General features: G+C 34.4%; 1 protein-coding gene across 3 annotated transcripts in view; it reads left to right on the top strand.

The window, feature by feature from the left end:
• IDE (insulin degrading enzyme) overlaps positions 1-22993 on the top strand; it is a 71061-nt gene that overhangs the window by 12608 nt on the left and 35460 nt on the right. For 2 of the 3 annotated variants that reach the window (XM_050898707.1, XM_050898706.1), the window contains exons 4-11: positions 325-494; positions 3733-3855; positions 7505-7617; positions 8039-8201; positions 8856-8948; positions 9493-9584; positions 11201-11281; positions 14213-14316. In XM_050898707.1, the coding sequence (XP_050754664.1) occupies positions 325-494; positions 3733-3855; positions 7505-7617; positions 8039-8201; positions 8856-8948; positions 9493-9584; positions 11201-11281; positions 14213-14316 (939 nt within the window). Of the gene's footprint in view, positions 1-324; positions 495-3732; positions 3856-7504; positions 7618-8038; positions 8202-8855; positions 8949-9492; positions 9585-11200; positions 11282-14212; positions 14317-15485; positions 15590-22993 lie in introns of those variants that run through there. The other variant, XM_050898708.1, reaches the window with a different exon arrangement.

The raw sequence follows: 22993 nt of genomic DNA, 5'->3' as shown, positions 1-22993 counted from the left end.
TGACAAGACTGATTTGATTTGCGAGATTAAGAGCCTCTTGCAGCTAAACTTCAAAACAGTAGAAATTTTCAGTGTATGAGTTAAGATGCAAGGTCCTTGATCCTTGTAGTACCTTATATGATGAATATGTTGTTGTCTGCATTTATAGATCAAGAAATTGAGAAATAAAGATAGTGAATCAGTGTCAAAACTGTTACAGAATTTATAAGTTCTGCGTTGAACAAATAATATATTCAGTTGTTTTCAGGAGGTACCAAGCTTCATACTTTTCTATTACCATTTGTGTACAGTGCTCTTGACTTGAATTAAAATTTTTTTGTTCAGATTTGCCCAGTTTTTCCTGTGTCCTTTGTTTGATGAAAGCTGCAAAGACAGGGAAGTGAATGCTGTTGATTCTGAGCATGAGAAGAATCTGATGAATGATGCCTGGAGGTTGTTTCAATTGGAGAAGGCTACTGGAAACCCCAACCATCCCTTCAGTAAATTTGGAACAGGTTTGTCAGAATATAATTAGCTGTCCATTGGAGTTCCGTGTAACGTACATAGTATTATTGTTTATATAAAATTGTTAAAGAAAGACTGAAACAATTCCCTTTTTTCCTCTCCATACATGTTTATTATGGTGCTTTCTCACATCTTCCACATCGTAGACCAAACGGGGCTAGACAAAAACATAGGAAACAGAGTGATCCAGGACTTCCAGTACAGTGATGAAGCATCCTTTATGATTCTGATAATTACTGCAGTGAATGCTGTTTTCCAGTTACTGGATTTGTCATAATTTGGTACTGTTAAGTCTTTGTGCATAACAAAGTGAATGAACTGTGTTTAAATTGTTGTTAGCCACATGCTCTTTTTGCTAACTAGTATTGCTTTAGGACTAGATGACAGTGACTAGGTCGAATCAGAAAGATCAGCAAAGTAATATGAAAATTACTGAGTAAGAATATAAAAACAAAATCTTAAGCATAAAACACAACAGTAGTAGATGGATAGATAAAACAGTCTTGGACAAATCCCAGTCTTATGGCTGTAGGTTTTTTTCAGGCTTTATTATTCACAGAATGCTTAGTAACAATTTAAAATAAACACCCCAAAACCTCAATTTAAAAAGCATTAAAGTAAGATACCATAGTTATGGTCAAAACCACAAATGTGTGATGCTTTGGCAGAAGTTGAAATTGGTTTTTTGTCACAGAAGTTATTTTCTACATGAATTCATTTTTGAAACTGTCAAAGTAACAGGGCTATTAATTCAGGTACTGCACTGTTTAATTCTTGAGCATGAATGTGTTTTGTGGCTGGGTCAGTTTGCTGGATGAAAAGTTGATGCAAATATGGGGTACAGTAGGATGATGGGAGGGCAGATAATGGGCTTTAAGGACTGGTTTCTTCCTCTGTCTCAAGAAAGAGAAGAATATTTTTGCACCTGTTGATGGAGGGCATAGTTGAGGGGCTGGTAGCCAGCTGCTACAAGAGCATGTATTGCTCTGTTCACCAATAAAGAGAGGCTGTCTGAAACAGGGAAACTATAACTGAGTTCTCCAAACAGGTAAATTTGAACATAAAGTCTTGGGAACTACATATTGATAGGCAGGCAAGCATCCAAAGTACACTCTGTAATCTCTGCTACTGAAGAGATTATTTAATTGTTATATAGCACTCGGAAAACATAAGTGGAAGTTGCAGAAATAGTTTTCTACAATTTAAGAAGGTTTTATAGCTGACACAAGTGAAATGTTTTCATGCAGAGAATACCCGAAATGTGCTCAAATTCAATAGCAAGTCATACTCACCTCTTCTTAGATTAGGCTCTGATTCTGAAATTAAATTATAGCACATAGCCTTCCTGTTGATCTGACTTTGCAGAAGTAGAGCCCAGCTTTGATGGTTTTTATTTACCCAAAGAGATGACAACTGTGATATGGTTTTCATGAGAATTGCAGTTGTCATCCTTCTTATTGTTTCCTTTTGACCAGCTGAGATGTTGTTAGTCTAGCAGAATACAAGAATGACTCCATTTGATGCTTCAGGTCACTCCTTGTTGCTGTGCAGCCTGTTTTGCCAGCAAACCTTCTATTACTCTTTGTCTGTCCAGAGAAACAAATCTTCCAGTTTTCTTGTTAGGATGTGCATTTTATCCCCAGATAGCCTTCACCCATCTCCCTGAATTAATGCCTATGATGGTAATTCTTCTCCATCAGTCAAGTACTTTCCCAGGCACTTTTGCACTGTCTAGTGTCCATTTCCCTACATCTACAAGGTGTCTTCTGACTGTTGCCTCTTAATGTACTCCAGTACTGTAACAGCACAGTTACTGAGCTAAAGCTTTAGCTTTATTTTATTTTAACCTGTGTATTGATTCTGTGGGAATAAACACAGTAGGGTATCTAAAACTTCTGTGTTTCATTTGTCTGCAGATGGTGAGGAATATAGACAAAATATTTTAAACATAATACCCTAATTATCCTTTTTAGGTGTCAGTAAGAATCCTTGCTTTTACTCATACGTGAACTTTGAAAATTAAAGCAATATATTGCTTCAGGCAGCCTCTCTATGATGATTTGTTGACTGTTGCGGTTGTGATTAGACTTGTATCTAATCACCAAACATCTGGACAATATACTTGTCTTATTTATGTAGCTAATTTTGCCTCATTGGTTTGTATTAACTTATATCTGTGATTGTAGGATTTGTGCACTGGGCATATATGCACAGCAGGCATGCTCTCCCTGTCTTTTCTCTCTTTCTTGCTGTTTTTCCTATAAACACACAAGTCAACTTTTCTGCTACATTTTCTTGCCTTATTCTTCTTCTTCATCCCCTGCTCTCTTCTGTACTTGGTCTGGTTGTGGCTTAAGGGAGTTACTGATCTCAAAGTTAACAGATACAGTATTAGTTTGCAGTTCTGGTCTGTAGATTCCGTTGACCTTTTTGTGTAGTAATGGGAAGTGGAGTGGATTAAAATCTAGTGTGCTCTTGGTAGACTCTAATTTTTCTGTTGTTTCAACTTCTTACCTTTACTAAGCACGAGTTCTGCTTTGACTATAAATGTGAAGTATGTCTTTAGAGTAAATTATTGAAAGCTTGATGTTGATGTAAAGATTGCACTAATTAACAGGAGGGTAACTTAATGGAGAAAGTTTGGTATCTTCTGCTTATGGGCTTATTCAGGGAGAGTTGTAGTTCTCTTCCTCTCTAGTCCTGTTCCTCTACTACAGCAACAGCTCAGCTCTTTGTGAAGCAGAAGCTGAACAGTCACAATTTACAAATCATGTTTGTAAATTAGTAATTATTTATTTCATTTAATATACTAGGCTATAATTTGTGGCACACAATGCCACAAATAATTTCACACAGTGATTCCTATGACAGGAGTGTGCATATGGGAGTAAAACCTACTCCAAATGTGCCAAAGAAAAACCTTTTTCTTCTTCTGAATTAGAGTCTGGGCTTACTTGCATTGCTTTGAAATAACCCATTCAAATTAAAATGGTTAATTTGGAAGACTAAAGCATCCTTGGTTCTTTAGGAATGTGCAGATTGAGAGTGGAAGTATTTATTGTCTCTGATAAGCTGAGACAGTATTGATCCTGTTTACTTCTTATGCATAGTGATTATTTTTAAAATTACTATCCATCTGGAGGAAAGCAGATTTATTAATTTATATTTTTCTTTTTGATTTGTAAATTCATAAACATCAAGTATTGTTAACTTTTTTTTATGTTACAGGGAACAAACTCACTCTGGAAACTAGACCAACCAAAGAAGGAATAGATGTAAGACAAGAGCTATTGAAGTTCCATTCTACTTATTATTCATCAAATTTAATGGCTATTTGTGTCTTAGGAAGAGGTGAGTTTTGTTCTGTTGGTTGTGTAAGACTTTACATGTATTTATGTTTGAAGAAAATTAAGTGTATGCAAGTGTCTGAAAATCTACAGAACAGAAAGAAGTAAAACTTGTACAGACTGACCAAACACAATTTTATGTTCAGTGAAGTCTCCAAAGCAACTTGCAATGTATAAATGTATGTGTTTATAAGCTTACAATAGAAAAAATAAGCTGAAAATTTTGAATCCATTATCAAGGCACCAGTTGCTGTCATTGTATGTTTGTCTTATGAAGACTGACCCTTGTCTGGTTTCAGATGTTGGGAGGGCTTTTGCTACTGTTTTCATATTTTAGACTTATACTTCCACTACAAAAATTTCTCTATTATCAAAGGATAAACCTAACCTAACGTATAGATAAAAAGCCTTTACTTCAGTTTGCTTCTGAATTAAATTAACAGAGGTTCAAACTGCTTAAAACCTTCCACAGTCAAGATGATATTTTACATAGGTTTGCCAAAAGCTTAATAACAGTGCGTTGAAAACTGTTTGCTTTTTGAAAACATGCTGGCAGACTGGTATTTGTATAGTGTTTTACAATAATGCTCGGATGGTGAGTATGAATGGAATAAAATTCATTAGCAAAGAGAAATCTTCCTTTACAATGTCTGTTTACAGGATGCTCAGTATGAAGCTGATTAACAAAATGTACCTGTTTAATTTCAATCATAGCATATACATGAATCATTTTTTCTTGTAGATTTTTAATGTGGGCAAACACAGTGAGGATTATACGTCTTAACTGAATCCAAGTTTTGTGCATATACTCACTACCGAATCAGTTCCAGGCTCCCTAATTCAATTCAATTTATTATAATATCTCATCTGCTGTAACATCACATGTTGATTAGAATATGGTGAAAGTTTTTTTTTTTCACTGTTGGAAGCTGAACGTTAAAATGTATTAGTTTTTTTGGTTTTGTGTTTGTTTTTTTTTTTTTTTAAAGGTGGGGTATCAGATGTGTTACTAGTAGGTATGCAGGTAATACCACTAGGGCTTAATGTAGGTCATGTGTGAAAATGCCTTGCTTATTCTTCTGGTAGCAGTGGAAACTTTCTGCAAGTAAACACTGTAATAGTGATGAAGATAGCTTGTAAATATTTTTCAATATTGTGAATTTATTTTTATTGCTATTTGAAAGAGGTGCTTCCTCTTTCTCAGTTTTTTCTTCTATTTATTTTACCTAAACAAAATTAAAAAAAAATCTTTTATTTTCTTTAAAAATATTTATTTATTAATTGAAAGTAAATAGATATTGATCAGAGCTTAAAACAATTGAATTAAAATTCTCTTCGTCATTTAACAGTTCTGTTTTCAAGGTTTGCAGGCATCTTTTTTTCTTTAACTAGTTCTTTACTGGACAGGCAATATTCCAGGACAGACAAGATCTGCATTTCAAATATCAATAAAATGTAGAAAATAGTCTTAAAATCTGTTATCTTTTAAACATTTCTGCAATTTGCACATATGTATTTTTTTACTACACAATACAAAAATTATTCTTGTTAAAATCCTGAATTTAGGTGGTTTTACTAGTCATTTTCCACGGTCAAATTCTTTCAGTATGAGTTGCCCTTGTAAATAGTGCAATATTTAGAAAAATTAGGAGCCTTTGAAACATTGATCTTTGGGATTTTTCCTTTCAGTCTTTTAAATAAACACGTTTTGAAACATAACTCTCAGGCTTTTTGTTAGTCTGCTTGTATACAAATGCCATACAACTACCCTTATTTGTCATATTTAATTAAGTAGTTGTTACTGTAATAGTGAGGTGCTATTTGGACAAAGGTTGCATCTTATTTTCCCTGAAAAGGAACATACCTTTTCTTACACTGTTATTTGTTCAAGCAGGAGCATTATGCAGTTGCTTTCCAGAAGACTTTATATTAATGACCGATTTGGCTATTTGAGGGCTTGCTTCTAGCATAAAATGTGAAAATTTACAAGTTCCACGTTCTTCCTGTTTTGTTTTTGTTTTTTTTTTTTTTTTTAATTTTCAAGGAGCTCCACCCATAAAAAGAAAACTGCAGAAAACAAACCTTGTTAGCATTATTCCATAAATTATTTGCTGAAATACCTTGCTATCAATGTAGCAGTACTGCTAATTAATACATAAATAGTTAGAAATTCTATAACATAAAAATATGTTGAGTTGCACACTGCAAGTCCCCCCATGATCTCTCTGCTCTTGTGCATTCTGAAATAAATGGATGTCTAAAGCTATGTGCAGCCTAGCGATTCTCTGATTTTCCCACCGCTTTATGTATGTAATGTAAAACAAATACAAATGTATGTCAGTAAAAAGTGGTATGGGAATCAGAATATAATTTCTTTAGTAAATAGTAATAAATACTCAAAAGTTTACTAAAATAATGAAATCAAATTAATTTTTTTATCTAATCAAAAGCAAAATTCACTGAGTAATCACAGAACAGCTTTAGTACAGCAGTTCACATGTAGACTTTTAAATGGAAAGTTCTTCAGTAAGAATCACCCTGGCAACTGGAAATCTGTCCTGAAGAAAACCCTCACTGTAGTTGTAAAGCTTAAATGAACGTGTATTTTGCTGACGTGGATAAAAAATAGTGGTCTTTAATAGAAATACATGTAATTCACAAAGTTTTATTTTACAGTGACCCACCTTGGTTTGCATTGTTTTTTTTTTCCCCTGCACGGTTCTCTCAGTGTAGTGTAGGAGCACGCATATGTTGGGCAGGAAAGATTCTGCTTTCTAAATCTAACTGGGATTGTTTTGACTAACAAGGTGACCGCTTTTTGAAATCTTTCAAGGATTAAGATTGTACTTTGAGACATCCAAGAAACACCCAGGTTTTTCTTCAACACCCACCCTTGAAAGGCATGTGCTAAAAAACTTGACGGATGAGTCTTTCTTATCTTATTCTCACTTTGAGAAGTGCTCCAAAATGCATTTCTTTAAGCAGAAGCTATTTTGAAGGCAGTATTTCAACAGAAACAGTATAGGTCAATTTAGGTGAATTAATGCACAACATCAAATTCTTTCTGCAAATGGTCTTCCTCTCGTTTTTGGAGAGTACTAGAGTCGGATTGAAACTAGAATGGATGTAAAAGTAGCAGTGCTTAAACAGGTCACAGATGTGTGTGAAATTTTGGGGCGCTGAGGACAGATGAGACTGGCTCACAGTGTATGTGAAGTACTGGAGGTGAGCTGAGGCTGAAGAAAATCCAAGTTTTGGCAAAGATGCTTTCACTCTGGAAAAGTTGCAGCTGTAATTCCATGTCCCTTAAGCTTTTTGTGGAATGTTTATTTTTGTAAATGTTCGATATCCGATGTGTCTTTTCTTCAGTTCCAGCTTAGATTCATCAGTAAAATTTAAAAGATGTTTTTTCTGGTTACAGGGTTTATTTTAATCATGGTTGAAGCCTTCCTTTAATAAGCATGATGCTCATAGCACATTATAGTTCAAAACTTAATTATTAATACAGATTTCCTTTCTGAAATTAATAATCATCATCCCACTAAAACTACTTTTCTGTATAATTCATGTCTCCCCCAAAGAATATACAAAATCCAAATTTGCCAGAATCTTCAGATAATGATTATGCTTTTTCTAATGTTTCTTTATTCTAGAATCCTTGGATGAGCTGACTTGCTTAGTGGTAAAGTTATTTTCAGAAGTAGAGAATAAAAATGTCCCTATACCAGAGTTTCCTGAACATCCTTTCCAAGAAGAACATCTCCGAGTATGTATAGAGCTACATCTTCCATCAGAAGTGTATACCTTAAATGATATTTTTTCTGTTTCAGTAATACATTGTGCACTTTACTACTTTTGTATCAGTGTCCCTGTTAAGTTCCATATTTTTCTTAATTTTCCACCCACTTTTCCATGAGTATAGTATAGTTTTGTATAGTTTATAGTAACAGTTGTACATTTGGTTGTAGCTGTAAGCAACTGAGAGATAATTAATTCTCTTTTTGTTTGCATCATGAATGGCTGAAGTGTTGCCCTAAGTTTTACATACCTTTACTTTCGAGATTTTGTTGATATGTTTGTAATAAAATGTGTGTGAGTGAAGGGAACATGATATGTGCTCCTGAGATGAATAAAATAATGAGAGTTTCCTTTTGTTTATGGATCTCCTTGTTTATTTTCCCCCTCAGCAACTTTACAAAGTGGTACCTATTAAGGACATTAGAAATCTTTATGTCACATTTCCTATACCAGACCTTCAGAAGTACTATAAATCAAACCCTGGCCATTACCTTGGTCATCTAATTGGGCATGAAGGCCCGGGGAGTCTTTTATCAGAGCTTAAAGCCAAAGGTAAGTCCTTTGAAGGTAAAGAATTAAAAAGTAATTTATTACGCAATTTTTTTAAAGCTTAGCTACGTTTCACTTAAAATTGACCTCTGTATGTTAAATTTAAAGCCCCCAACTGTTTGAGTAATTTGCTTTGTAAGTAATTTTCACTGTATTTTTGTTTCTGTGGTGGGTAAAAATAAATAAATAATAGGCACTCTGACTACTGAAGCTATTATTTCTTGCACTCCCCTTTATCTGCCCCTGTTTAGAGAGTTACGTGAACTTTGACATAATGATCTTGTCTCTGTTCTGTCACTGACTTAGAGACTACTGTCAGGTCCCTTAATGTCTGGAAGACTACAAGAGTGTATCTTTTTCTATTTTTCTTTGTATTACTGTGTTCCAAACAGAAATAAATTACCCATTAATCAAATGATCTTGAGTTTGTCATATCACTCTGAGCACAAAATCAGATAGGTCTGACTTGTGTTATGTTTAACTTGCACTGTTGCTGTAGGCTTAGGCTTTAAGGAAGAGAAGGAGAACATGTAAAGTAGTCAAAATGTAAAAAAAAAAAAAAAAAAAAGGAAAAAGTAATGTTGCTGAAGCAAAGAAAAAGTAGCATAAATTGCTACAGATTTGTTTATGTAATATATTTTCTTTTTGATTTCATAGGATGGGTAAATACTCTTGTTGGAGGACAGAAAGAAGGTGCTAGAGGTTTCATGTTTTTCATCATTAATGTGGACTTGACAGAGGAAGGACTTTGTAAGTGAAGCACTATGTCTGCATTCCTGATCTGATGGGTTTGTGTTTGTATCCAAAGAGACTAATTGTGTTTATAGCTTGAAAGCCAATTTATTTTAATTAACTGGTTATTCTTCTGTGTTTAGATTCTCTCAGTATGCTAAGACACTTCATCTAACATAAGAAACCAACTTATTTGAGGTTATATTAAAGTATTTAATTAAATATTTTAAAGTAAATTTCTTTAAAAGAAAAGCTGTTAATACCTTTTTGTGCTACTTATTCATACTATTTAGACCTAAGTTAAATTATATTATAAATCAATATTTTAACATAAGACATGTGCAGTGCAATTCTCAGAATTAGCTGGGGACCTAAACACTTACCTTAAATTCATGTCTGAGAAAAACATGTTTAACTTGGCCAGTAGGATTGCATATGTACTTAAATATCTTGATGTATCAGGGTGTAATTAAAAATAAAACCTTCCATATTTGTGTTCATCAGAATATTTTCCTTGTGCAGAACTGAGTGAATTATTAAGCAAGTATTTTTTTCTTTGCAGTGCATGTTGAAGATATTATTTTGCACATGTTTCAGTATATTCAAAAACTACGTACAGAAGGACCTCAAGAATGGGTTTTCCAAGAGTGCAAGGTACAGTGATTGGTACTTGAAATACGCGATGGTAGTATTTTTACAAATTTTTGGATTATAAGTAGAAACAGATTCCTTGGCTGTGAAAATAGCCTTTAATAATTGCATGGTAATTAAGTTTATTAATTTTAAAGGTGCAACATGACACAAATGACAAGTACATTCAGAATATGTTGTCTTAATGTAGATGTGAAATGCTGTTATAGAGCTGTGAGTTGACATTTTATGATAGCATAATGGAGGTGGAGGAAGAAGTATCTTACTCTGTCCGCAAGGATTTTGCATAACCTTCCTTAGTCTTCACTGAAGGTGGAGGGGGGGAAGCATTTGCTGTGAGGGGTAGCACTGAATTGGAAATTGAAATGGCTGTTATTCTAGCCCTCTCTTCTTTCATGTGTCAGACTGTATAGCTGATATCATAAAGGCAGTAGGACACGTAATCTGCTGTTTGTTCTCTCACCTTTTTGAGAGGTGAACTAAAACTTTTCATGGAGTACTTTGGCTGTACACTTCAGTCTTTGCTGAACTGTTCATGCTTCTTACAAGTCTGTATGGTTCTGTGTGCACGGAGCAAAAATGTAAAGTATCCTATTAGAATTAAGTAGTACTGCACTTCTCAGTGACAATGTGAAATAAAACCAGGTTTTTATATATATATAGTCTCATTGGTTCACTACAAATACTTGGGTAAAGATTTCTTGTTCCATCTTAGCTTTATTTGGTGAAAACTGTTGAGTCTTTTCTGTCTAAGAGTAGAAATTGTGCAGATGCGTTAACTTGTTTCTTGCATTTTGACACTGTATACCTGTAAAAGAAGTCTCTCTACCCTCTGCTAAAAGTCCCGATGGAATTGTTTCACTGTCATTGTAAGCAAATACAAGATTTGAAAGAGGTAGTTCCATCCTCCCATCTCATCCCTGTGTCTTTCCCTTGCTCCTCTTGTATCAGCCCCAGCACTCCTGAGGCTGTGAGATGAGTCAGAAGAGCTGGCAAACTAGTTTGAAAAGAATCTTATTTTGAGTTTATTTTCAGCTGAATTGTTGAATTAACCAGACTCTCTGCATGGTTTCACAGAAGGATGGACTGTCCTTTTCATTGGCTTTATAGTCTTAGATCTCTTTAAATCACCCTTGCCATTGTATTCTAAGAATGATGTGTTCTATTTCTGTGGCTGACAGCATAAAGAAACACACTTTTTCCGTCTCTAAACTTACCTTTTGGCTGGCTGACCAAAAAAGGAAGAGGGAAAGGCTTTCAGTTCATTAACATACAACGAACATTACACTGGAACACACTATGCATTGGTTGTATCAAAGTTGGTGTGTTTTCAAATTATCAGGAAATTTAAATATATGAGCTATCATATCTCTTACTACGAACAGGACTTAGAAGACTTGTATAACACTTCACATTATGAGACTATCCGAAATTGCTTGTGAGTTTTGTGGAACTTGAATGTTACTGAGAACTTTTGTGTTAGGTACCTGTCTAACTACTATAAAATGGATACAACAAAACTCCTTCCTTATGTTATAAAATGGAATTAAGTAGCCAATAATTATTCTTAAAATAGTTTCTAATATATGCTTTTCAACCCTTCCTACATTGTTTCCTAGGATCTAAATGCTGTGGCATTCAGATTTAAAGATAAAGAACGACCACGAGGTTATACATCAAAGCTTGGAGGAATGTTGCATGTAAGTGTGGGGGTTTTTTTTGTTTGTTTGTTTTTTGGGTTTTTTTTACAATACAGTAGTCATTTAGCAGTATGTTTGCAAATATCTGTATTTATCAAGAGTATAATCAAAGGTCCTTCGCACTTCTTGAGCTTAGGAAGCTAATATCGTGCTGCATAGATTTCAGTTTTGGCAGTCAATAAGTCACATTTCCTTCACTCTATCATTTTATACTTCTATACTTGGTAGAACTGATTTTACAGTAACTGGAGTTGCTATTTGATCTGTTTCAGTGTTTATTAAGACACATGTACCTTGTCATTCTGTGTCTACCTGATAGCTAAATGTTCTCTACTAGAGAACTAGGAAATGCTAGAGAAATAATATTTTATCATAAACACAAGCACTATGTTTCTAAATGCTTCCATAGTTAACAATGTTGAAATACTGCAGTAAGCAGAAATGTTTATATTAAGATAGCAAATTAGAAATGTTTGACTCTACTAACGTGATTATGTATTGGTACTGAAAGAATCATCATGTAGCTTATACTTAGTCTTTATACTTCTTGCAAAATTCAGTTCCCTCATTTTGCACTAAAGGAAGATTTAGGTGTTTTTTTTTTTTTTGTCTAGTGAAATTCATGCAACTTTTATACATTGCAGCCATTCTCCATTGCACAGCTAACGTCTACATCTGCTCAGAGGCATTTTTGGTTTCTTGGCAGGAATTCCTGTTAATGCCCCTACACCTTTAATTTGTAAAGTCTAAAATAATGATCTATAGTTTTAGAATTGTCTTTCTTTTTACTAAAAAGCATTAGACAACTGAAAACATTTAAATGGATATTTAAAGGAGCTCCTATTTGGGATGCTGTCTCTTGCTTTTTTTCTGTCAAATGCAAAAAATCTCTAACAAATGGACTTCAGACTTCTGAAATGGTCTTTCAGTGGTCTGTATTTGTTGGATCATTCCCGATTACAATTGCTGTCTCCAAAAATCAGGCCAGGAAGTTGCCAGCAGTGTTCCAAAGAGCAGGGTATTGATGCAGGACTTTTTTTTTTTTCCACTGCTTTTCTTTTGCTGTGCTTTGCAGTATGAATGGTAATTCTGATTCTGCTATTAGTTGCTTAAATACTAATAGAAAAATAACTTTTCTAGTTCTCTTTATTGCCTCTGATTCATACTAAGTTTATGCTTTGAATTAACCAAGCTAGAACTGTTGTTTGGTGATTTCATGCGCTTACAATTTTCATAACTTGGAGAAGAACCTGTGTATAAGTTAGCATGAGTAAATGTAATGTCATAAGTTGTTAGGTATTTACCAAAAGGATTTAAAAACCCTTTTTATTCAACAAAACAGGAGTTCATCTTTAAAGCACATTTGTGCTGGTTTAAGGAGTCATGACTAAGGTCTTGCTGTCAAATTATATTTCATATTTGTCCTGTGTAGGTTTGATGTTTTCCAGGTAGTTGTTCCTTGGTTTGCAGTGCCCTTTTTTTTTTGTTTTGTTTTGTCTCCTTAATTTTATCATTTTTAAAATCTCATTTTAATCTGATTGTTGTATCTAGATTGTTTTAGTCTGTTTTATTTTAGTTACATTATGCTCCGACCTTGCTGAAAAGTAATCACAGAATCACAAAATGGTTGAGGTTGGACTGGACCTCTGGAAGTCATCTTGTCCAACGCTCCTGCTCAAGCAATACAAAAATAACAAAGTAACCAAATAAATTTTATGTTCAGTTCCAGTTGGTGGGCAGACTGTGGCCTGTGTTTGTAAAGGAAATAAAGTGTACACTTTTGGTCACTAGATCTGTATTGCCTTGGTAATTTCAGATTAGAAATGCATAGATTACTTAAACTCTCCCCTTCAAGTTGCTTAGTCTGCTTAGTTGTTTATGCAGAATGTAGTTAAATGACCATTCTTCAGTGTATGATGAATGTTTTGGAGAAGACCTTTCAAATTCTGGATCTTTAGCATGCACATTTGAATTTTTTGTAACACAGGTTTGATTCATTGTCCTTGACCTCCAACCTCCAACCCCCCCCCCCCGCCCTTTTCTCTTTTCCAAAATCCTTTGTGTGAGTTACTTTGTGTTCTGGAAGTCATTCCACTGTAGTTTTTTGTATAATGTATGTAATTCAGAAAGACATTTTATAATAATTCTGGTCAAAAAAAGTACGCTTGTATGGCACACTGCAAGTACTTGGTGCTTAGGTCACGTGGTATTTTTCCCTTCGTAACAGATGTTTATCAACAAAATTTTCCTGTCAACCACACTAATCATGTTCAGAGGAATTTTAACTGTTTTTTTTCTTAAATTGTGGTGTACCTTAAGAGATTTTCAGTTTGATCCTAAACAAAAAATGTTAGAATTAAAATTGTGAAAATTTGTATTATGCTTTTAGATAACTGAAATATACTTTCCTTTAAATTACTGTAAATAAAAAGTGAATTCTTAGAGAATCCTAAAAAAATTAGTGGTGTTTTTGTTGTTGTTGTTTGGTTGGGGGGTTTTTTTTTGCTTTGTTTAGGTTTTGTTTTTCCCAAATGCACTCTAGTGAGTACTAGGTGTTCTTTTATCTTTAAAAATATCCTCCAGGGGTCAGCATTTACCATGTTATTTTTACTTTAGTTACTTCAGAGCAGTATTTAAAGGTGGATGACTTTTTATATTGAGACATAAAATATTTCAAGAGAAAAGAATGGTAATATGCAGTATATAAAATTACCTAATATAGGAGAAATATGATTGCATAGTTAGAGTACTACTCCATCTTGTTTAAAGAGAAAGATTTTAAGACATCTATGTACTTCTAATTTGAAATTGCCAAGGTAATACGGATTTAGTGACCAGAAGTATACACTTTTATTTCCTTTACAAAACAGTAGTTTTTCATGCTTAGTTTTTGTTTAATTCATCTACATGTTTCTGGGCTTTGTTTTTTAGTATTATCCTATAGAAGAAGTATTGGCTGCTGAATATTTGCTTGAAGAATTCAGGCCTGATTTAATAGAGATGGTACTGGATAAATTGAGACCAGAAAATGTTCGGTAAGTTAAACTCCAATAACTTGTATTTTAACCCAAACATTATAAGAAAGCAGATGAACTAATGGAAACACAAATTCTTAGGTGTCTCTTACAGCTCCAAAGTAAATGTCACTGAAAAAGAGCTAGTTGTTCTGTATGTTAATGTCTCTGCTCTCCACTGAAAATAAGCATTCTTAAGTGCATGCAACTCTTCCTGTTCAGACAGAAACATCCTTTCAGTCCTTTCTATGCAGGATGTCTTCCTCAGACTGAAATAGTTTTTAGGAAGATACTTGGAATAGCTCAACTGTTACTGAGAAAAAGCCTAGTAAAATTATCCTGCCTCACTAAATTCTTGGGACATTTTATATGCAATGCTCTAATATTCATAATTTGGAGCTAGGTCTGGAAATCTGTTAAAAGGATGGCTTTTATCTGCTGTATATATTTTATTTTAGCTATGGAGAGCTACGAAACTTCGTGCAGATTAGCAGACCCTCTGAAAAATACCAATTTATATGGGTAGAAATAGCTATGTCTTTAGCTGCTAAAATCTCTCAGACTTCCAGAGCGTCTCTTTGATGTGAGCGTGACCATACTGCACATGTGCTTTCTTTGCAGAGTGAGTGTGCTGCAGTACAAATTTCGGGGCTCAGTAATTGGTCAGACTAGATGTTGAAAGGAGAAGGGGAAGCCTCTCTCTCCTGTGCTTTTGAGGATCTTCTGTTGTCACCCAAGCAGGGTAGAAAAGAGAGGCTGAAAGAACAAATGTACCCAATGTCTATTTGAATACCTAAAGAACAATAGCGAATAGTGGGATCAGGATGAGGGAAATAATACTTTGCTGAGATGATGATTTACAACTGAAGGAATCTGGAAGCAGTAGAGAAGAAAATGAGGGCAGGTGAAAAAAGGGCATATTAATTGAGGAGGAGGAAGGGCTGGGCAAATGGTTAACGAAGGGAGGAAGAGCCTGGGACTAGAGAGCTGGCAAAGCACATCATGGGGGCAATTTAAGGGGGGATATTGGCAGCTGTGGGGAACTGGTATCTCAGTCAAGGATGGATAGAGAGGCTGGCTAGTGGAACTGCTGGGGATGGTTAAGTGCAGATTGGACAAAAAAATGAGAGGGGGGTAGGAATTGGGACTAGTAGGCAGAGTGGAGGTAAGAGAGCAAGTCTAGAAGAAAAGATTATGTCAGGCTTTGCAAGGATGTTCACCTGAGAGTCCTGAATCATGGAAACACAGCAAACAGAAGAGGCAAAGAGAAGAGGGCCGAGACAAGGAGCCTGAGGTAGGACAGCAGCAGAACGGAGGGGACCAAACTTGGAGAAACTGAGCAGAAAAGCCTGTGCAGACTAAGTGCAGTGTAGTCTACAAAGGGCAAAGAAACTAAAGTTTACTAAGTCTTGCTACTTTTTTTTTTTCTCTCTGCAGATGTATGCTTTTTTTCCTTTTTTTCCGCCCATACAACTTCTGTTTCAGTTCTTACAGAATAGAAATGTTCTGGAATTACATGATAAGGTGTCAGTACCATGTATTGCTCTGCCTGACCTACCAATGTAGTTGGAAGGTGTGTAATGAAAGTAACAGGAATCTGCAGAAAGAGAAAAGTAGAGATTCAAGGTTAAGACTGTTTAATGCTGCCCAGGAGAACTGAACTCCTTTGCTTTGTCACAAGCTTCCTAAATGGCACAAGACAAGCTCCTAAAACAAACTTTTCACAGCAAGCCAGTAATTACTCATTCCTCTTTATTTTCTTGAGTATGCCTAAGATCTTAAGGCCTAACTAGAGGGATTGCTGAGCACCTGAATCCACAAACAACTTGACAGAAGCTTTGCTTTTAATCTGAGGTACCATACAATGTGAAGAATTTTAAAAAAAGTCTTAAAATGAGCATCTAAAATGAATGGGTACTGTATAACTTTGTGGATCTCTATATGCCTCGGCTTCCTATCTATGAAAGTCATGTCTCTTGAGATATTTTAAAATATGAAATTAGTTCCTGTAATAGAGTGCTGTGGAAGAGACATTTTATTTCTATTTCTATTCTATTTATTAAATTCTATTTATTTAAAGAAAGATATGAATATTGGAAAGAGAAGAAGTCAGGTCATGCATTGAGCAAAACATAAAATATTGAATAACTGTTTCTGAATTGTTCTGTGCACTGAACAGGGCAGAGGTTCAGTAGGACAATATGTAAATTTGTGTGTGTGTATATTTATATGTATGTATAATGTGGTACAATCTTAATTACTAGAAGGTTGCATGGGCAACAGTTATATTAGCACTATGGAGCTTGAATTTTCATTTCCCCCCCCCCCTTTTTTTTCCTCAGTTTGGTTCTTTTACTATATCTTTTGTGGATATCGTAATAAATTGCAATATTAAATTAGTGGTGTAGAGATATTATTAAAATGTATGAAAACACAGAAACAAGCTCTTGCTTGTGATTTTGTGTATCAGTCTTACTGTATTTGAACACCTGTTTATCAGTGTTTTGGAAGCCAGGTATATGATACAAAAAATAATGATTTTTTGGGGAGTCTCTTTCTGAATATGTTCCACACTGAAATTTTCAGTGTTGGATATAGAAGGACAGCGAGGCATGCATTCATATATTTCTAGCATTCATATATTTCAGCCTTCTGAAATTACTGTGAATTACTTAAAAGTTTGGGCATGAACCTTCACTATGTTTGTTTCTATGCCAAAATCTGTCTTGTATATTCATTTAAAGATGCATGTTACTTTATTTTCAAAAGAATGTGTATTTCAAATAATTACTGGATGAAGTAGGATAAAAGTGGATTATGAACTGTATTTGCAGATGTCATGGGGTTCCGGTGTTTCTAGGGGTATATGAGTAACGATAAAATAACTGGAGCTGCGTATGTCAGTAGTTGCCATAGTAATTAATGCCCTTTAAAGAAGGGCCTATATCTTTGTGTGTGGGTGTGCATCTATGTGTAATTTGTGTAGGATACTGCAACTGAAGGTTGAATATTTTGAGAGATCATATTTTGAACAAACAATACTTTAAAGAAAGTTTCCAGGTTCTCTTTCCTATTGTATTAAATACTTCTATTTTGAATGTATTTTCATGTTGATCTACTGTCCAACTTCTTGCACATTTGATACAAGAGCTTACCTTTAACATAAAGACTGTTTTTAGTAATTAAAAGAGACAATATATAATTACTTCTTCTCTGAAGAAAGCTTAACCGAATTCTACGGGAATTTGAACTTTTAACTGGTTTTAGAATTGCTTACAAGCAATAGGTAAACCATTTTTTTAATAGTGATTTAGTAAAGAAGCTACAGGTGCTTAATCAGATCTGATGTTTATTATAGCTTTACATAGCTTTAAAATGTGGCTCTTGATATTAAAAGAAAACAGTCAATATTATCTTAGGGAAGGATACCTTTTGTAATGTTAATTTGGTCTTTGTTATTAGCCAGAGAACTTCCAAAGCATCTGCTTGCTTAAATTTTCAAAAATTGCTAGAGGAAATTAATGTATGTAAATACATACATAGACTCTTTAAGCTTATCAGATTCTGCTGGACGCCACAGACCACTCATCAGTTTTCTGTGTTGCTCCTGTTGCTGGCTATGCCAGCCTTTTGACACTCCCTCCCAGCTGACAGTACTTCAGTGTAAAATAGCTATAATTAACCTTGTTCGAAAGTTATTAGTATGAGAAAGGAAAGTGTAGAGAATACAGGTAGAAGGAGAAAATTCAAGTCTATAGAATGTGGTCAGAAGCACAGGAATAGTGGTGACAATTTTTAGAAGAATTTAGGATATTACATGGTGTGCTTTTTTCAAATATGTAGTAGTAAACAGCCGTTTCACAATGTTCTTTTATTTTAGTTAATATAAGCCCATATTTGCACTTGTAGTTGCAATTCTGCTTTCCTCTTTGTCCTTGGTTAAAAAAAAAATAAGGGCAAGAAAAGAGCAAGATGAGCAAGAATCTTATTAGAGAGAGAGAGGAAAAAGTAATTCTAAAAAGATATGGAATTTAGCCATAACTTATTTGAAACACTAGTAACCAAAGAAAATAATTGTTTACTATTATATGTGTCTTTTATTTATAGTAATTTTGTAGGGTTACACCAGTCTTCTCACATTTGACAAAGTGACTTGCTGGAGATGGGAATATTCTCTACACTTGGTAATTGTGGATTAATTTTAAATTAAAAAAGGATTTTTTTTTTTTTTTAAGATGAAACACATTTAGAGCTAATACCAACTGCAGATGATCAGCTTTACTATTTGAAGCAACTGGGAAGCATTGATCCTTCAGATAATGGAGATAGTTGTTTCATCTCAGCTTTTCAAATTTAGCCTGTTTTGAATGCTGTGTATGTGACTTTTCAAGTAGCAAAGTGTAGTACATTTAGACTGGACAGGCACAGTGGTGGGGGTGTTTTGGAAACTAAATTTGATAGAAGAGGTATGCTTTTCTGTGCAGGAAGGTCTCAAAGTTTTCATAATGGAAGAGTGATGGTAGCACGGTGACTGAATCAAGAAAGCTTGTGATCAGAGAGGGATGATCATCTAGTAACTTCTGTGTATGTGGGTCTCCATGTAATCTTGGGCTTTAAATGTCTTAGATCTCACCCTGCTTTCTTTTAGCTTATTGTTACTGTGCCTTCTTTTTGGATGCTGGAAGAAATATCTTGCGTTTAATCTTCCCTCAGGACTAACCACATTGTCTCTTCACTTTACCTGGCTTAAGAAATACATTATAATGATTATGTAATTTTAAGCATTTGAATAAAAAAGCTAAATACTGGGAGATAAAGGTACTTTCAAATCTGGAATATACCTGGTTTTATGGTCTCTTCAGTTTATTGTTAAATTATATATTCTTTCTGTTGCAGAGATTTTAGTAGGGCTTAAAGATAGTAAATACAAGTAGGCTAGTTCTCTGAAGCTTAAATACCCACAGCTATGCCTACAGCTGTCCTGTTAAGGCTTAAATATAAATCCGTACAAACTAGAGAGTGACCAAAGACTGATTAAATGCTGTTCTAACAGTGGAATTCAGCAAAGCACTGATATTCTAACATGGATCGAATGAGGCCTGCAGGAGGCCTATAATGATGTAGCAGCAGGCATACTTTGAGTTTGAATGGTATATGGTCAGAGTAATGATAAATGTATTGCTTATTATGTGTAGACTAAAATCATGCTAGTGTTTGCTATTGCCGTAACTATACATTCACATCTTGGTTCTCTTTATGTTCAGACTGTTTGCCTTCTCCAAAACTATAACTTATAAAAAGAAACCCAAAACATCAAACCAAATTCAAGATTCTGAAGTGTTGTGTTGCTTTTTCCTGCTTCTCTAAATGATACATTTTTTCAGTGTAGACTCAAAAGTTGTAGTTGTGCTTCTGTGTAGATGATAATACTGCAAGCTGATTTTCCTCGGATGGAGAAGTGCAAGTCCTTTCAATTTTAGTGGGAATTAAATGTTTTTATTCAGGGCATCAGGTGTTTAAAGATCTGAGCTAATTAGACTTTCCTATTTTCGTGTGATTGAAACAAAATAATAACTTGTATATGGTACTATATTCCTTTTAGACACATTTTAAGCACTTATCTTTTGAAATTAAAAGTAGAATGAAATTAACTAGGAATTTTTTTGTCCTTAAATACTTCGAAGTGTAGTAAAATATAACAAGGAATATAATTTTATAGTATCTTTTATTTTAAATTGCTGGCAAGATAAAATATCTTGGGGGGGGGAAGTTAAATACTACTAAAAGTGATTTCATGGTATGTTACAAAGATTCGAGAAAGCCACTGTGGATTTGCATTTCTAGTGGGCTCTCTTGAAAGAATGAGTTGAGATTATAGATGCTAATAAAAGGGTCCCCTTGTGTTTTACTTTTTTTTTTTAATTACATCTGTATCTGTATGCATGTAGTGAACTATCAATCCAGTAGCTCATTTCCTTTTGTCTTTGCCAAAAAAAGTGTATATACTAATAAAAAACTGTAGACATGTGCTTTTAAATATCTATATGTGTTCTGGTTATTCACCATTTACTGATATTTATGCTCATGTTTACCTTCCTATTCTCCCTTTTTATGAAAGAATTAGTATGTGCCACATCATCCTAACTTCGTCTGGGTTTTTTTTTCATGTTTTGTTTTTTTTCTTTTTATGCCTTGCATAAATTGTGTCTTGCAATGGTTTAGTTTCCACTGATTTGAATTTTTCCTTTGTATCGTGGTTTTATTTATAATTTCCTTTTCATAACCCTATTGGAATTCACCTACACTAAGGACTTTTCTTGGCATACCTATATTGGGATAGCTACATTCACAGTTAGAGACTACTGTTCAATGTCTTTTTAAAAAGTTTAGCTTTTTGACTATTATTTTCTTAACAAACTGTGTTTTTAAAAAGTATGGAAAAATATTCATACTCACAGATGGTAGCAAGTATCCATATGTGCTTATATTTGACTGAACCATAACAGGAAGTTTTCATATTCTCCTCCCCCCTCCCGCCCCCGCACACTACTTGTTGCGTTTAGTAGCTTAATTTCCCTAAGAGAGAAACCTTTTTAAGATGTAAGTGTCATTTTTACTTGTTCAAACTGCATTGGTTTTGCCAGCCATCTGTGAAGATAAGGGAATAGACTTGGCATGTGTCGCAATCTTAGCTGAAAAATGTAATTTCCCCATCATTTCCAATACAATTTTTTCCCCCTCATCATCTGCAGAATAAATGCTCTTATTAAAATTTAAGAAGCTAGTGACTCATCAGATTAAGCAACTAAAGAACATTTTCCCCTGGATAGTAAATGGACTTTTTTTCCTCTCTTGATATCTGAAGTGCAGCACTAGTACTATCCTAGAGGGAAGAAAAATAAAATGAATGCCAAAAACGTTGATACAGAAATTTCTAAGGGCTGGAATTTCACAGATACTGAGCAAACAGTTATTTCAATGCAGTCGATGATGCTCATCCCTGATGATAAACATGTTACAAATATGGAATGTATGTGTTTATTTTTTAATTGCATTGTATCTGAGTAAAGATTTTGAAAATCACAATTGGTCACTTATTTCCCCCCCAAACCATTGTGTTAGTGGAGACTTAGTTTTATGGAACCCTAACAAACAAGTTGTGCTTCTGCAGAATGATTAGAATGCTGCACCCCAGCAACATCTCTCTGGATGTAGCTTCCCCTCTTACTCTGTTTTCTAATGAGATTTGTGTGGAAGTGGCTTTGAATAGCCTATATTGCCTCGTATCAGTTTTACGTCTGGTTTTGGGGGAAGTTATAAACAAATCTCAGCTTTTGCTGTTTTTGTCTGTCATGTTATTTTATGCATTTGAATAAGATACATGTAATTTTTTCCATTGTTTGACAATATCATCATTTGGAAGACAAAGTTTAAATTAGTTCCTAAAAAAGGCAATTGTTCCTTTTTAAGTATAAATTAATTTTTTTGCAACAAATTTGTTTTGACATGTCAGTTACTAATACCACAAATACTGTGGTCTAATTACTTTTTCACCCTTAGAAGCTTGAGTTTTGTTATGTAAATCTGGAATACAACAGTTGATAATCTTTCCTGGGAGTACATTCATTTTAAAGCACACATTCTCTTCCCAAGTAACACTCTTCTGTGGATCTGTCACTTGTAACTTCATTTTAGATTGCAGGAGAGTGAAAAACAAGATGGTATCTAGTAAATATATATCACATTATAGAAATTGTGCTTATTTCTGAAAATTGACCATAACTGAGGACTACAACAGTTTGCATGTACAAGAATGTACATATAGAAGTAAATTGCATTTATAGTTTCAGCTGTGTTCCATGTTCATGAATGGCTTGGAAGCCTAGTTCCACTGGTTGAGTTTAAATAATTTATAAGCAGGTCCTATTAAAGATTGCGTGTCTTGCTTTTGTGGTGCATTTTAATGCTGTCTTAAAACGTGTGGATGTTCATAGTGCTATACAGCACAACACAGAAATGAAAAGCAAAGGTAATGTTACATAATTGGTAACTTGAAAAATGCATCATGATACATTTAAATAACTGCATAGCATTGTATTTCTAGCTGTGGTGCTGCTTTTCCCATCTTCTTTTCCTGTCCTGGTGTTCATTGCTGTTGGTGCTTGTATCTTGGTTTAGGTTGTAAGTCTCAGGCAGATGAAATGCCTTTTCATTTGTTTCATGTGGTTGTGGGTATGTTTCCGAGAGCTCAAAATGTAAGTAATCATTCCAGTAGTGATTTGGGGTATAGGGAGGGCAGGAGGATCCGTTGAAGCAGAACTGCTTGAAGAATTGCAATGCTGATTTCCACAATTTCATTTTCTATACGTTGAGCAGATAGAATGATTTTTAGCTCTTTAATTTTAGTATGTTCCTACAGCAAATGTTTGGGTGCTTGGATTGTCACTACTGCTTGAGCATTGGTATGTTGGAGAAGGGTAGAAGGAGGGAATGTCAAATAACAGACATCTGTGTATTATAGCATAAAACACCTTTGTCTTGCTGCTCAGACCACACGATGATTGGAATTTTATCAGGATAATATTTTAGCTTAAGACTGTGCTTTTTTCTTTTGTTTATTTTTATTTTTTATTTAATGGACAGAAAGGCCTAGTAGGTTGCTCTGAAATTCTAATAGACTTTATGGTTTTTATAGTCT

Source organism: Gymnogyps californianus, chromosome 6, assembly GCF_018139145.2.
Source record: "Gymnogyps californianus isolate 813 chromosome 6, ASM1813914v2, whole genome shotgun sequence".
Taxonomy (NCBI): domain Eukaryota; kingdom Metazoa; phylum Chordata; class Aves; order Accipitriformes; family Cathartidae; genus Gymnogyps; species Gymnogyps californianus.
This window is presented reverse-complemented; position numbering and strand designations above follow the sequence as displayed.